The sequence below is a fragment of the Pinus tabuliformis genome, chromosome X, assembly GCF_031772625.1.
Source record: "Pinus tabuliformis cultivar Carrire ecotype Pingquan chromosome X, CPIR1, whole genome shotgun sequence".
Lineage (NCBI taxonomy): Eukaryota > Viridiplantae > Streptophyta > Pinopsida > Pinales > Pinaceae > Pinus > Pinus tabuliformis.
Window position 1 is genome coordinate 92,989,889 of NC_142308.1, and position 17,510 is coordinate 93,007,398.

At 37.2% G+C, this 17,510-nt stretch overlaps 1 protein-coding gene across 2 annotated transcripts in view; it reads left to right on the forward strand.

Moving 5' to 3' along the window:
- LOC149138556 (splicing factor SF3a60 homolog) overlaps positions 1–17,510 on the forward strand; it is a 145,573-nt gene that overhangs the window by 43,018 nt on the left and 85,045 nt on the right. For both annotated transcript variants that reach the window (XM_089448028.1, XM_089448027.1), the window contains 5 exons: positions 768–869; positions 14,842–14,984; positions 15,129–15,225; positions 15,391–15,555; positions 16,602–16,673. In XM_089448028.1, the coding sequence (XP_089304154.1) occupies positions 768–869; positions 14,842–14,984; positions 15,129–15,225; positions 15,391–15,555; positions 16,602–16,673 (579 nt within the window). The remainder of the gene's footprint in view (positions 1–767; positions 870–14,841; positions 14,985–15,128; positions 15,226–15,390; positions 15,556–16,601; positions 16,674–17,510) is intronic.

Consider the following 17,510-nt stretch of genomic DNA (forward strand, 5'->3'; position numbering starts at 1 on the left):
AAACCCGCTAGAATTATAGCTTTCATTAGTGAACCCTAAGGGCACCCATTAGACATTATGTAGGATTAACATAACATGCAAAAGGATTACATAAACATCAGAATTACATTGATATATGGTTAGTTGATCTTGCATAGCTATGTTCTTCACTGTTCAGCTATTTATAGCTTTCTTTGAGCTTTTGTGCATACTCTAATGATAGTGTACCATTGTATTGAATGTTTATCCTAGTTGATTAATTTGGCATGGGCGTAAATAAGATAGTGATGGAATATAATTTTTTAAGGAAGTTAAAAGAAAGTTTACTCCCACCCTGGTAGAATTTAGATAAATTAAGTCTTTGTGCTGTTTCATTATTGTTTGAGAAGTGTTGTTAGCTTTGTATGAAACATGCATCAAGTCTATTTGCTAAACAGGTTGGTATTATTTTGTACTATAATGTGTTATGCTTCTTGCTGTCAGTTCTCCAGGCATTTCCTTGACTCTGCTTTGCTTTTATGCTGAGCAATGCTGATCTCTTTCTTTTATGTGCAACAAATGACCTATTGTGTTGCTTTAAACATTCTTATTTCTTAAGGCATGTGCTTGATAAAGAGCTTGTTTTTAAATTTGTCTTTTCATTTGTAAAAATGTTTAATGTTTAAAACTAATTATTGTCTGTTTATGCATATTTCAAACTATCAGGAAATAATTCCAGCACCATGACATGAAATTCTGGTAAAATAATTGTTTGAATTTCTGCTAATATGTTGAAGTTGGAAATGCAGATTCGTGAGTATCATAGACGCCATCCTATTGCACGTGTTGTTGAATCTGAAGATCCTGAAGAATTGTTGAAGGAGGAGCCACGAGTGGAGTTTAGTGGAGAGGTGTCTTCCTTGCTACATTTTTTTCATTTCCTTTTTGAGTTCACTATGATTGCTTGTCAAGCTATATTTTATCAACCTAGTTACCAGATGATGAAACACCACAGGTGGAATATGTCATCAAGCCACTGCTAAGTTGGGCAACTCTCTTTTAGTGATTCAAGATTGCAACTTTTTGGAAACGTTCTTAAGGTGTGTGGGAATTGCAACATTTTAGCACTTAGTTATGAACGCAAGACAGGTATTCTGCTTCTTCATTAATTGGAGAAGTTGACCAAATGATATATGGGATTTTTATAACCTTGGTCCAGAGTGATTCCTGGGATCTGGGATCTTTAGGATTCCTGTCAGATGAATTACATGTGCAAGGTTCTACTTCTTATAGAAGATTAAGCAAGACATGCAAGAATTTGCCATTCCATGTCTGATGCTTCAAGTGATTGGGGGGTTGAAGATGTCAGAAAAAATTCCTCTGAATTGCTTTTGAAGATGGAAATCTGGTAGGAATATTTGTTATCATTGGTTTGAATGTTTAACTATGCATAATTATGGCTAGATTATTTATAGGAAAAAGGAAATTTTTAGAGTGTTGCTTCAGTAGGCCTAGACTCAAGTACTATAGTTACATTCCAAACCAATAGAGGCAAAATATACCAAGTTTGGACTAGTCTTGAGTACTATAGTTACATTCCAAACCAATAGAGACAAAATATGCAAAGTTTGGACTAGACTTGAGTACTATAGTTACTATAGGGATACTTTGGACTATAGTTACATTCCAAACCAATAAAAACAAAATATGCAAAGTTTTCTCATCTACGTAGCATGTAAAGGTGAATATATCAAAATGGCACTGAGTGCAGTACATATCAGCAACAAAATACATAATCAATGAGGCTCTAAATGGCCTCTAGAGTCCAAAAACAATGCTACAAGCTATAAGGCCACTAGCCTACTACAAGTCTACATATCAGTGATCAACATGATCAAATTCATCATCACTACTAGACATGGGATCATCAACAGGAGCTATATAAAAATCATCTTGCTCAGAGTTTGAGGACTCAGACTCCTCTACAACCTCAGTAGTAGCAGCAGCAGCAGCAAACTAGACATCAAAACTACAAATCATTGATCAACGTGATCACTCATCAAACTCATCATTGATTCAACACTACTAGAAATGGGATCATCAACAAGAGCTGCATAAACATCATTTAGCTCAAAGTCTTCAGACTTGGATTGCTCAACCTTATTGTATGGTAGAAATTGAAATTTTTTAATATGCCTAAGCAATGATTTTGGTTTGATTGAAGGGTTCATCTCCTCAACTTATAATATGGTAGAAAAAACTTAGCATACCTAACCAATTATTTCCTTTGAGTGAAGAGTACATTTTTGTTAAGGCCATGGTAAAAGAGTTCAACTATCAATACCACCAACATCAGTAAAGTTCAACAATCAATGCCACCACCAACATCATGATATTTAAAGGGCTTCATGCTCTTGATCAAATGGCAATCTCATACCTCACACATGACAAAATGAAATGGAAACATTGCAATTCCCCAAATCCTGGAATTCTGAAAACCATTATATTTGCTGGATTTTGTGTGAGATCTAAAATTCTAGTTTCTCCATATAAAATGCAATGAGGTTGAAACCGCTCTTGAACATCCCGAGTCATTTCATGGTAATGTTAAAATTTTAAGTAAAAGGAAATGTCACTTTTACTTTAAGATTTTAACATCACCGTTGATTACCAAAATTGCTGGAGCTGAGTTAGGCTTTTTGGGGAGGGTTGGTTTTATGGCCAAAGGGGTCTGTTTTGGAAGGAAAAACACCAAGGGTTTCCTCCAAAACCACTTGAAAAATTGCCATCAGTTGTCCTGGACTCCCTAAACCATGTTGGTAATGAACCAACTGATTTATGACTGTTTTGATGCCAAACCAAGGTCTGCAAGGGCATGAACTGGGTTTATTGGTCGGTTTGGTAACTGAGGCTAATGAATTGACAAGCTTGATCAATTAGCGGTTCGACTCGGTCAGTTTTGAATCTATGAGCTTAAGCTACACATGAGTGGGTGTGGAGTTCATGGTTGTGATGATCATTGGCTTCAAAGGAACCATAACATATTATGGAGTTTATAGTTGTGAAGATTGTCGGCTCCAAAGGAACCATCACACCTAAAGGAGGGTTTACAGGTGCTTCACTTGCAAGAAGCTGTCACTGAATTATAGGCCCTACTCTCAGGGATTATGTTTTTACTTGAACTTAAGCTCAAAAAGGAAGCAGACAACATATATGGTTGTGTTGAGAAATCTAGGGCATCAAGTATTAGGTGATTTCTTTTCAATTAGTAACTGTTTGTGAGTGCTTTTTACAACTTTAGATTAGGATCTTCTTTTACTTAAGTTATTAGTGTTCTTCTTCATCAAATAACTACCAATGCATGAACATAAATAGACAAGACACACAGAATGCAGGCTATGAGCCAAGGCCAAAACCTCTCACTCTTTAAGAGGAAAACCCGCACAAATTCTTATAGAGCTTCCAATTGACGAATACCAAGACCAATACCCTTGACCTTTTTGCCACCCCAAGACCAAGACACAAGCCCTCTTCCACCTTGTCGTTTACTCTCTTGGTTCCTTCTACTTCAGATCTCGCACCACATGAGATCGCTGTGGTCATGTGATGACACCGAATTGAGGTCACTATAATGGTACCAAATTCTATGGTCACTAAGTTTATCAAGGATATTGAACCTCTTCTTCAGCAGTAGCACCGAATCTTGAAGTCACACCAATGAACCATAGTCACTGTTTTTGAGGTAGCACCGAGACCACCTTCATGTAATTGCACTGAGATCTTGTCACACACTTGTGACCTCCTTGTGGTGGCATCGAATTCTATTTGCTGTGGTGGCACCGAATTCTCTTTCCTGTGAGACAGAGATTACATCAAGATCCTTACTGTGATATAGCATCGAGACAGTGAGGGGATGTCACTATGGTATCACCGGAACTTTTGATTGTGATATAGCATCGAGATTTCACATCTGAGATAGCACTAAACCAAAATTTTATAATACCTAAACTAAGCTTATCTTTGTACCCTTATCCGAGCTCCTTGTCTCAACTGTCAAACGAACTTGTCTCTGTAGTAGATACCCGAATTTCAGTGAGATCCGAACTTACTTTTGTGGAATAGGCCAAGCTGCCTATTTATAGTAGTCGACCCATTAATATTCGCTGACATAATTGTATGAAGGGTTGTGTCTCCAAATTAGGTGAGCCAATATGAGTTTCCTACTTCATCTTGAAGTCGACTTGTAGAGGAGTAACTTGTGCTTGTCTTGGAGGGATATTTGACAATCCTATATATTTAAATACATTATTAACATGCCCAAGAAGGGTTCTTTATACATGACATTGACTCATTTTGACAAATACTAAAGGCTCACAATGGGGGCCATCTAAAAGTAAAATCTCTTGCTCATGAAACCCATGAAGCAAGCATTACAATAATAATTTTATTTTTCTTCTTTACATTATTTATGAAAATCACAATTACATGTCATTATGAAGACGAAACCTAGTTACACTTTTCAACGCTCCCTCTTAACTAGGGAGGTATTCATAATGGTACTTGGTCATTCTCAATCTGAAGAATTTCTCATAAGAAGAGTCGGATTGGTAACTCATTTGTATAGCATCATATCAACCAACATTGTCACATATCAAGGCCTTGACTAACAACTCTATCTTTCCAGAAGATCTGAGCTCAACGCTGGCAAGACCAATGCTTTATAGACACCCTTATCATTGTCTCTTTCGGAACATACCCCACCCGGGTTATTAGGGTGTGTTCCACTAGGACTATTCTTATCTTAGGTTCCCAATCCTCAGAATATTTGTCCTCTACAATTACTCTTATCTTGGATGCCCTAACACATCCTCAAAGGACATCGGATGCCAGATGTTTATCCAATCCTCCATTCTGTCTTCCCAAGTGAAGACAATAATGATGTGTCTATCTCTCCCTCTTAATTAGGGAGGACATATCTATTCCAATAAAGGAATGTACTCATTCCTATGGAAGGAATGTACTTAAGCTCCCTCTTGGCTTAGGAATTTTGCTTCCAAGTTTCTACCAAGTAAGAAACTTGTTTCCAGGCTCCCTCTTAATTAGGGACCTACAACAACTCCTCAGGTGGAGATGAATAGATAACCAATTGCTTGAAGAGCTCCTTCTTTTGATGTCATGAATTTCTTCTTTGTCAAAGAGTCTTCATCTTTTGGGACTTCTTCATAGGGCACAACCATCCATCACTTTCATCTATGTGTCAGTCATGTCATCATTCCTTTCATTGGAAAGTGATCCATCAGTCCATATTTGGCCTTCCTTCATGCCATGTTGCCTTTTTCATGCCATGTTTTCTAGAAGTATCTTACATCCTTCTATATGGTCTTCTTGGAAGACATCCACAATTCCCTTGGCAGACATGCATAAACCCATCCAGATATTTGTTCAAAACTAAGAAATTAAATCAAAATTACCTTTGTGATGGTCTTTCATCATGACATCTTCTAGTTTGCATCAACATCCTGCATACATGTTGACATATCTCCCAAAGATATCCATTGTCAAGGGTCTCCATCTTTTTCAGACTTCCATCAGAGTCTTCATATCTTTTCGAAAGATTTCCTAGTCAAATCTTCTAGTTCTTGGATGTTGATTGCCTTTTCCATGGTTGCATAGTCTATGATTTCTTCCTTCCTTTCTTCACATATTTCTTTCTCAGGAATTTCCAATCAGAGTTCCTCTAATTACTGTCAACCACCTCATTTCCATATGAGGACATATTTATGTTGATTTCATCTAGTGCGACTTATGCCTTTCTGCTTCCTTTTAGAGGAGTAGATCCTTTTCCTTTTGATCATGCTCTCAAGATGGAGCATTGATTCACATTACCTGCGACCATATGACATGAATCTATACTATCGAATACAAGCATACATACCTCATTTTCCTTTAGGTCATCCAGGCTTCCTTGATTGAAAAGAGCTTCAATCCCTTGATCTGCTTCCATCTTTCATGTCATCATACCATCATCCCATGAATTCCACAAATTGGAATTCTTGATGAAACACTTTGCTTCCTCTCTAGATCGGTGAACCTTTCGATGAAGATTTCATCAGAGAAATTTGAGGATCTTGAATATCCCCATCGGTAGATGTTTCCTTTTGACTGAGGTATGATGAGACTTGTCTTGGATGACTTCTTCCTTTCCTTAAGTTTCCAATGAGGTTCCCAAGAGCTATATCCTTCATAGTTGACTGCCATAGATTTTGTTCCAGCTGTCCTTCATGTTTCCCTATGGTGATGTCACGAGCTCTTGCTTCTAATGCTTCTATGATGCCACGATGCATCCCATCATTTATTAGAGCCATATCCTATAACATAAGAGTTAGGTGTTGATTTCTGGTAGCATCATATGTGCTATAAGTCTCAAATTTTGCAGGGAGGCTTAGACACACGTATTCCACAATAAATAGAACCCATTTTGGGAAATTCCACCAGGAGACAGTTTTATTAAAATAACTTATTATTTTTAATGGGTCCCTAAGTCTAAACTTACGAAATTAAAATAATTAATGGGTTTTAATCTAACTGCGGGTTTAACGTCTAGAAGAAGATGAGGATCAAGCAGAAATGATCTTAGCCATTGATTAGCTTCTAATCTGAGTCATTGAATGCCAACGAGAAGGTTATTTAAGGAGGCTTGAGGGTCATTTGGAAGAGACACAGAGAGTTGATCAGTTAGATCGAATTGCTGAAGCTAGAGGCAGCGCGGTGATTTGTAGTGATCACGCAGAGAGGCAAAGGGAGTATTGGCTGGAGGATCTTCTCCGGAGCCAAAAATACTTAGCAGAGAGGCAGAGAGGCACACAGAGGAGGCATCGCAGAGGTTAGAGAGGGTGACACAGAGCCAGAAAGGGCTCACACATGCCCCACGCAGAAGCCATCCACACAAAAGTCCGAATTTGTTGAGGAGGCTGACGTTTCTGAGCTAGGAGGGCTGGAATCAACTCCATAGGGAAAATCGATTCCCAGTAGAGGTGACATAGTGCCTTAGAAGCTGACGCTGGGCCCACGCAGAAGTAGCCGGGGACTCGTTGGTTCAGCTGTCGGATCAGCCGGGATTTGCAATGTAGAGTGAGGTAATCTCACTAATTTCTTTTGCGTAGTGATATTCTCTGTATTGAGTTGCCAACAAGGCATCCAGAGGTTGTATTCAGAAATAACTTCAGCTTAATAATAAAAACCCTCAGATCTGCTGCACTGGTTTTCCCACATTGGGTTTTTCTGGGGACATTTGTCCAAAAGCAATTGTGTTATTTGTGTTGTATCTTTCTCGATTGTTCAGTTTTTTTGTTTCAACATATTATTTAATTGGTGTAGGCTGCAATGTATTTATTTCGATGTTTGCCGTAGGAAACTGCAAGTAACTTGTTCATGTAAATTTAACAAGTAGGAGAAATATCGTCAGTTGCTGCAGTAGGGATCCCGGGTTTAGGAATTTTCACAATAGAAACTATGAAATCAACTTCGGTGAGGAAGACTATCTTAGTGATAGTAGAGATCTCTTACTTCCTCTTTCTTGGATTTTTTCTTTTCAATTTCCTCCACTTCTTCGGTGATATGGGCTTTTTCTCTATCTTTTTTGTTATTGTCCTTCTTGAGTGTAGGACAATCTTTCCAGTAATGCTCATAGCATTGAATCTTGGCTATGTTCTTCTTTCCTTTCTAAGGACCAAATTTTCCAAACTTCCCTTTCCTTCTGACAAATGTTTGAACACTTTTTGCCCTCAACCTGTCTTCTTCTATCTTGCATAGAAATCACAAGTTGTTGAATGGAATAGCTTTCTTGTCCTCATAGGCATTTGTTACCTTGTTCATCAGTTAGTGCATTTAGAACAAAGGAGATCATTTCCTTATCTGAAATCATCTCTCCCAGATCTTGTAGTTGATATCTTATAAAGATGACCCTTTATCCTTTGATACCTTTAATTTGTGTAGATCAGATCTAAGTGATATGACCTTCTTTATCATATCTTCAGAGAATAGTTCTACCAACTTATCATATATCTCTTTTGATTTCTCCAATCTTGTTATATGGGGAATGAGGGAATCTTTGACGAATTCCATAAGAATCTCTTGAGCCCTTAGATCCTTTTCCATGTATTCAGATAGTACTTGACCTTCGAATGGTTTGCAGACTTTTTCATTAATATGACTTCATTTTTTTTGAGGACTATTTCTATCCTTCTTTTCCATGCAAGGAAGATGACCCAACAAGCTTGTAGATCTCCTTGAAAAAACGAAGTCATTTTTCTGATTAGATTATAGAAAAAAGGTACTTACTTTTCAAGTGAAGATAAAATCTTCAACTTGATCCCTTTGTTGATGATGATCAATGAAGATGTCTTGGTCAATGTTACGAAAATCGTTATCTGGAGTAAATCAGCGAGGGGAAAAAATCGTAAAAATCGGAAATAATTGGGAAAAAATAGTAAAATACAAAAATATTCATTTTTTTTTCAATTTCTTTAATATCTAAAGCATCTACAACATAAAATAAATACATTGACACATAAAAATGATAAAAGAACTAATATATAAGATGTGTAATATCATTTCTGGTGCTACATCACACATAACAATGAATCATGTCTTGAATAGTAAGTCCTGACTCCTAAGTCCCAAGGCAGCCTCAAAATATCAACAAAAAATATAATAATGTATATCATATCATGAGTCATAATGTCATATACAATGAAATGAACCAAATAACTAATACTACTGATTTAATAATGTATATCATATCATGAGTCATAATGTCATATACAATGAAATGAACCAAATAACTAATACTACTGATTTCCTTTGCCCCTCTTGCGAGAAAATGCAATAGCTTTCCCTTTCCTTCTAGATGTAGATGTCGGTGGAGTTGGCAGTGGACTTTGCTGTGCTCTAGAAGCTGAAGAACTAGGAGCTACAGGAGGTAGACCACATCCTCTACTGGTGGCAGGGTAGCCTGGCTCGGTGGTGTCACCTCCTCCTCCTCCCCCTCTACGCCTTCCAATACCTCATGCTCTAACCAATCATCGACAGACTCCATGAGAGGCCTCTCGGCCTCAACCCTCCATGCAGCAGTGGTGTTAATCCCATCTAATGAGATGGCCTCCATATCAGGTATCCTCTCAAGTTGCTTCACCCACAATCGAAGATTGTAGTAAACGCAGACCATGTCATTAAGTCGCTGGGTCTCCAACCTGTACAAAGATCATAAAATAATAATTATAAAAAAAATTATCTAATGAATTCAAAAAATTAATTGGAAATTTGGAATATTTTAAGTTTTAAGTTTAACCTGTTACACTTCTTGTTGTGTATTTTTTCAAATACACTCCAATTGCGCTCGCATCCTGAGGAGCTACATGTTTGACTGAGAATTCAAATGGCAAGCTTTTGCAGATGGGGTACTCTGGCACCATAACGAGTTCACCATGCATTTACAACAAAAATACAAATAAGATAAACATAAGAAAAAAATGAAATTTGAAAGTTGAAGCAAAGTATGAAGTTATGAACTTGAAGAGAATGAAATTTGAAAATACCTGGCATTGTAGTGTTATTATCAGTTACAACCATCTCAAAGCCAAATGTGCCACCTGCTATCCTGTATATCTCCATTTATTTGGAGATTTCTGCACGTTCTGATGGAGATCGCACCATCCTCTCAACACAGGGTAAGAATCCATTCATGATCTCAGCATCAAATAAGAACCCACATGGGTAAGAAAATGCGGGGTTCAGGTAGATCCTTGCAGCATGATTGGGACGATGGAGTGTGTTGTTCCATCTTTCATCAATCACTTCCCATAGGAGGAGTTGTTTTTGAAACCCCTTATCTCCCTTATCATCATAGTAGGCCCGAATGGATTCTTTGGCCATGTCCATGGCCTCATACAAATAGCCCATTGCGGGCTTCTCACCATCAACTAATTGAAGAACCTTTACCAAAGGTTCAGTAACGGTGCACACCTCCTGCACTCCCCTCCAGAAGTCTTCCTGGTATGAAACTAATTTGCATATGGCCTCTCCCTCTGGTTTGCGGCTCATTGTCAAAGCACGCCACTCCTCTGAAAGAAACATTCTCTTCACATCTCACATAGAATTCAAGAGGGATTGAAGAGATATGAAACTGGTGGCAAACCGTGTAATGGCAGGGCGCACCAACTCCTTGTTGTTGGTGCATTTTCTCATCAAGCTAAGCACAGATGCATGATTATATATAAATTTTGTAATGCTTTTTGATGAGTCAACAATATTTTTGACAAAGGAATTTTTTCCTATGTCCTCCAACATCAAATCAATACAATGTGCAGCACAAGGTGTCCAAAATAAAGTAGGATGCCTCTCCATAAGCATCCTGCCAGCAACAACATAATTTGCAGCATTGTCCGTTATGACTTGGACAACATGTTCTACACCCACCTCCAAAATAAACACATCCAACAACTCACATAATAATTTTGCATCTTTGATATGTGAAGATGCATCAACAAATTTCATAAACATTGTCTCCTTGGGACAACTAACCAAGAAGTTTATAAGGGTTATCCCTTTTTGGTCGGTCCAACCATTTGACATCACAATGCATCCTGTTTGTGCCCATGATGCCCTAAACAACTCCAATCTTTTGGTGCAATCAACCTTTTCCTCTTGAAGAACGCGGCCTCTAAAGTCATCATAAGAAGGGATTTTGTACCTTGTGCCAACAGTTGCAATAACATCAACAATAGGCTGGAAAAATGGATTATTCCTTGCAATGCTGAAAGGAATATCACTCCAAAGGAGAAACTTGCCCAACAACTTGTCAGCTTGTTCTTTCTCATTTTTTTTAAGCATTGAAGTGATAGATGGTTTTGAACTAGGCGTGGTTCTAGGAACAAAAAATGATGAGGTAGCTACAGGGTTGGTTGTAGACATTGATGCTGAAGTAGAACCAGTGCCATTTCCATATTCACTTCCTAATACCTTCCCTGCTAGTTGCTTCTTCAGTTCTGCTTTGAGCACTCTCTCTTGCTTTAATTCTTCCAATGATATCATGGCTCTTCGAATGATTTTCGCATTTGTATTGTTGCAAGGCCCTACATCATGTCCAGGGATTTGTGCAAGGTGATACTTCAATCTATAAACCCCCCCTGACATATGCTGCCCACACAACTTGCAAGACAAGTTCAATCTATCAAACCCTCCATCAGGTTCACCATATTCCCACAAAGGGTCCAATTTCCTTGGCATGTTTGTAACTTGGTTGAACTCTTGAGTTTTAATGTAAGATGAAGTTTGAACTTTGAAGTTGAATCTATGGCACAATAAGAATTGAAAGTTACAAAAAACAAAAAAAAATTACATACATGACACAACACATTGAATTTTTGACAAACCAAAAAAAACTTCAACTTAATCCAAAATGAACTCTCTCCACTCTATGCAACAAAAATGAAAAAAAACACCATCAAATCCACCAAAAAATCTTTGATAAACAATGATATAGAAACCTAAGCAAAAACAAGAAAAAAACCAAAACAAAATGGTCGAATTTGGTGCCCATACTTGGAAACCACGGTTTGTTGGAGAAATTTGATCCAAAGACGAAGTTCTCTTGCTTGGGATGCTAAAATCTGCAAGCTTCCTCCTCCTCTGCCCTAGTAGACGCCTTCCAGAGTTCCTCTCCTCCTCAGCTCTCAATCCACGCCGCTGTCTGCTCAAAATGACAAAAAAAATCATGTTTTCCGTTATAAAAACACGCTCTCTGCCACTCCCACGGTAACTTCCCATCGAATCGCGATAACTTCGAAATTATTGTGCTTTTTTGAAGTTAGCGCGATTTTTCCACCGATTTTTTGGAAAAAAAAACCACGTATTAATCAGACAAGTTTATTGGGATTTTGAAAAACTCTCAATTTTTTCACGTTATCGTGATTTTCACAACAATGGTCTTGATGCTTCTCGGATGATCTTCTTTAAGGATAAGGAGGTCCTTGCTTCAATGAGGGGGAGATTGCCTTGGAACCTTTTGAAGATAATGATCAGGCCCTTGATCTTGCTTCTCTTGATTGAATAGGCTACAAACTCTTTGAGGTTTCCTTTGGTGATGATAGAGTGCAGATCTCAGAAATACTTCTAGGATTTTGACTTTCTCCAAGATGATATGATCTTTGACCAAAAATGCTTCTCTTGGATGAATACACTTCTAGTTGCCTTGATTTGTATATCTATTCGCCTGGAGTAGAAATAAGGTTTTGGCCTTGATTATTTGATTGATGATCCCAAGACTTCTTTTGAAGTAGAGTTTCTTCTTTGATCTAGGGTTTTATTCTTCAATTTAGATCTTGAATTTTCGCTTTGATATCCTTCGATTGGCTTTGATGCCTTTCTTGAAACTCGATCTTTGAGTGTCTCTTTGATTAGATGCCCCTTCTTGACTTTGTCATCTGAGCTGATACCATGTTGAGAAATCTAGGGCATCAAGTATTAGGTGATTTCTTTTCAATTAGTAACTGCTTGTGAGTGCTTTTTACAACTTCAGTTTAGGATCTTCTTTTGCTTAAGTTATTAGTGTTCTTCTTCATCAAACAACTACCAATGCATGAACATAAATAGACAAGAGACAAAATGTAGGCTATGAGCCAGGGCCAAAACCTCTCACTCTTTGAGAGGAAAACCTGCACAAATTCTTCTTATAGAGATTCCAATTGACGAATACCAAGACCAATATCCTTGACCTATTTGCCACTCCAACACAAGTCCTCTTCCACCTTCTCGTTTACTCTCTCTCGGTACCTTCTACTTCAGATCTCACACCACATGAGATCACTGTGGTCATGTGATGACACCGAACTGAGGTCATTGTAATGGTACCGAATTCTGTGGTCACTGAGTTTATCAAGGATACCAAACCTCTTCTTTAGCAGTAGCATCGAATCCTGAAGTCACACCACTGAACCATAGTCACTGTTCTTTGAGATAGCACTGAGACCTTCGTCATGTAATAGCACCGAGATCTTGTCACACACTTGTGACGTTCTTCCTGTGGTGGCACCAAATTCTCTTTGCTGTGGTGGCACCGAATTCTCTTTCCTGTGAGACAGAGATTACACTGAGATCCTTACTGTGATATAGCACTGAGATAGTGAGGGGATGTCACTGTGGTATCACCTGAACTTTTGACTGTGATATAGCACCGAGATTTCACATTTGAGATAGCACTGAACCAGAATTTTATAATACCGAAACTGAGCTTATCTTTGTACCCTTGTCCGAGCTCCTTGCCTCAATTGTCAACCGAACTTGTCTCTGTAGTAGATAATCGAATTTGAGAGAGATCCGAACTTACTTCTGTGGAATAGGCCGAGCTGCCTATTTATAGTAATCTGCCCATGAATATTAGCCGACATGATCTTATGAAGGGTTGTCTCCAAATTAGGTGAGGCAACATGAGCTTCCTACTTCATCTTGAAGCCGACTTGTAGAGGAGTAACTTGTGCTTGTCTTGGAGGGCTATTTGACAATCCTATAAGCTTAAATACATTAGTAACATGCCCATGAAGGGTTCTTCATACATGACATTGACTCTTTTGAAAAATCCCAAAGGCTCACAATGGAAGCCATCTAAAAATAAAATCTCTTGCTCATGAAACCCATGAAGCAAACATTACAATAATAATTTTATTTTTCTTCTTTACATTATTTACAAAAATCACAATTACATGTCATTATGAAGACCGAACCTAGTTACACTTTTCAACAGGTTAGACAAAAAGGGACTCTACCATGTCAAGCTAAATGGATTTTCAGTTGAATTTTGAACAACAATTTCCTGAACTTCAACATAAATAGTAGACAGTTTTCTGTTAAGTAGAGAGGAAATAATGAGTACATAAAACATAATTATTCTTAAACATAAATTATAATATGTTAATTTATTTTTATTTTGTATCATGTGCAAATGTGCGCAAAACTACACATCACCCCCATAATTAGGGGAGGATTGGGGTTGGTAGCAAATTCCAAAGATGTAACTGATAGCCATATAAGATTAATGTACACTTGGAGAGCCACGCGGATGTAAAGCATGATGTGTTATGATTTGAGTTCTCAGATTTGTAAGTTATCTAATGATTTCAGTTTTAATGTTGTCATTCATGAATGGTTTTGATTTTTCACGTTAAATATGAACTTTTATTTAAAAAAAATAATTATTGTATTTTTTGTATTTGGCATTTCACCACCATATCTGGATCCTGGCTTTTCAAAAATCTGGAGGGTCTGGGTCTGTATCCTGATCCGGATCTGTATCTGTTTACGATTCCTGGTAGCCTAGGGCCTAGGTTCATTGTTGTTTGTTTTATCTTTCCACAGAAGACTGTTTAATTCTGCAGGGATTAGAATGATGATCAATGCTAAGTTGCAATATCTAATGGAACTAGCCATTTCCTCCAAACTATGCACAACAAGATGTCACAGATGAAGTAGGTGCAGTCTGTGGTGGGAGCCTATGTTCAGACTGGCCACGGAAACCTTGCTGTCCCTGAGCTTAAATGGCCTAGGTTCATTGTTGTTTATTTTATCTTTCCACATAAAGTTGTTTGTGGAATTGTTTAGTTTCACAGGCCCTAGAATGATGATAAATGCTAATTTCCAATATCTAACGGAACAAATAATCATCTCAATCAATCAAGTAAGAGAATTGAGAATGTTTGATTTCAAATATTATTTGTGCCTGAAGCCTGTTAATGATATTGCATTTAAATTTTTGTTTATTAGCAGGATTTTGCATGTAGGTTTTTTGAAAGGAATAATTTTGGATCTGGTTTTTTTACATTGTGCTTTCAGGAAGCATTTGGCCGATATCTTGACATGCATGAGCTTTACAATGAATATGTTAACTCCAAGTTTGGGCAGCTCATTGATTATGCTGCATTTCTGGAAGAGTTTGTGCAAACACATACTATTCCTCGGACTCACAAGTTGACTAGGTCAAACTTTGATTATGTTATATTTGGAACAACTTATTATTATAATTGTTCAGTCTGGTTTTATAAATATATTTATTTGGAGAAAATTTTAATGGAAGCTGTGTAGCATATGTTTATCAATGTCTCAAGTGATTGTGTCTGCAGACAATACAAGGAGTATTCAACACATTTGCTGGAGTACCTCGTATCTTTTTTCCAGCGAACTCAACCTTTGCAAGATCTGGACAAAATATTTTCAAAGGTTGTATATTATGTGTATTATTCTAATGTTCCCAATTCTTATAGCTGTTTGAGTCAGTTTAGTTTTACACTGTCATTAGTCTTAAATTGACGACATGGAATGACTAGTCATTTATTTAATTTAGTTTCAATAGTGATCATTAATATATTGAAATCTATTTGACAGGTTGAGGCTGAGTTTGAGGAACATTGGGCAGGTGGTATGGTGCAGGGATGGGAGGACAAGGGTTTAGGAAGTGGACAACCTTCAACAATACAAGATTTCATTGACTTAGATTATTATAGTTCAGCGGATGATTTGGTTGAGCTAGGTCCAGAAAAATTGAAACAGGTTGGTGTTCAGTTTGTCTCTTCATTGTTTCTATTGTCAATTTGTTGGCTAACCCCATCCTATGCCATAAATCATTTCAATATGTTACCATTTCTTTGGTTTATTAACAATTAGTATAGACAGCCTATCACTAGAAGATTTATCACATTGCAATATACTATATCCTCCACATGCATGTAACCTCTTTTTTTTTGAAAACGGATTATCACTTATTTATGATCATTTAAGATTATATTTTCAGTATCAAGGTCATGCCTCCTTCGGGCTCCCTTAGTTGGATCTTTTATGTTGTTCTATACAAAAAAACAATAACCTATAATGGCCATCATGTTAGTTCTTCAAGGCTTACTCTTAATATCTTTATTCGTTCTTGCATTTTAAGGGAATATTGTACACTGCACATTGTCCACATCTTGATATGTAGGCAGCCATTTTCATAGGATAAAATTGACTTAAGATCTGGTTCTAGTTGCAGTTTGGTGATGTTCCTTGATTGTTTCACAGGATGGCTTGATATGGGCCATCATTAGCTAATACTATATAGGTACGATTTGAATTTCTAGTTTACTTAGTTATCCTTTTTATGCGCACCTTGAGAGCATCATCTCCATTTGAATTCCAAGGCAGTGGGGCTGATAGTCATCTCTTGTTTTTTTAACTTGTTGCATATACGTCTTGTTGAGTTTGCATTTTACTTTTCTTTGCAGTGCATTTGCCTTGTAATGTATCAATTCTTGGACTTCTTCAGTTCTTTCTGAACCTAGCAAGCCTTATTCTATCCTGATCGAGCTTGTTATACTGTAACCAAGGGTGCTATTGGAAGCCATTCTGATGTACTTGTAGGAATTTGCTATTTCACACTGCCTTCATGCCACTGTAGAAGTTTTGAAAGTCAACGTGTAGCACAAATCTGTCTTAGAATTCCATGAATTTCAAGATTGTATTTGTCATTCTGTTCAGTTAAATTCTTACTTTGATCCTTAGTTGTTGCTGGGTTTTCCTGAGGGTTTAGTTGGACAAGAAGCTTATACTTAGTTTGATTTCAGGCTTTGGCAGCACTAGGATTGAAAACAGGGGGTACTGTTCAACAGCGTGCAGAGAGGCTGTTTTTGACTAAGGTATGCATAAATCTGATCCTATATGGATTGGTTTGCAAATTTTTGTATAGAAAAAGATCCAATACAATTGTCTTCAATTTTGTATGTAACCTCACTTTCATATTAGAAATTAGAATATGAAAGAGGGTTAAAACAATTTCACAATAATTGCATTGTAGGATGGGGCTTGCCACTGGCATCTGAGAAGAAATCAAAATAATAAATGAAATATTTTTTCCACTTTCTGCTAGTTCCATGAAACATTAAAAATTGTTTACTCAAGCTCAAATTTTGCTTACAACTGAATGCCGAAGATGATTTAGGGTATTTGGGAAATGAACAGTACGTATGATGCACTGAATTACAGGCATTAATGCTTCATTCTTTTTAGAAGAATGCAACATTGAGAACAAATCTAGGCTTTTCCTTTTGCTGGTTCAGAGTTATGTCAGTTAGTGATGTTGTATTTAGAGGGTAAATACACCCGATCATGGATAGGGACAACCATTGATTGAAACTTGTCTGGATTTAGTTGATAAAATAAAATGAGACAAAGAAGATCACAAAAATGTGCCATCATTGTTTTAAGGAATACTTGCTAAATATAGTCAGTGGAGTGATAGTTATTGTCTGCATATAATCTTTCGATCGGCCTATAAATGGTACTATCGACATAAATTGAAAGATGTCCTGAAGCATTGCTTTCAATAACCAGTAAATATGTCATTGGTGTTTTATTAAAGATTAAATATGCCAATTGACAATTTCTCTTATATTATTGTCAATTCTTTATTAAAAACTGCAGCTATGAAAGAATCCTCAATTTTTTTAAGGAAGATGGTAGTTTTGGAAGGAATA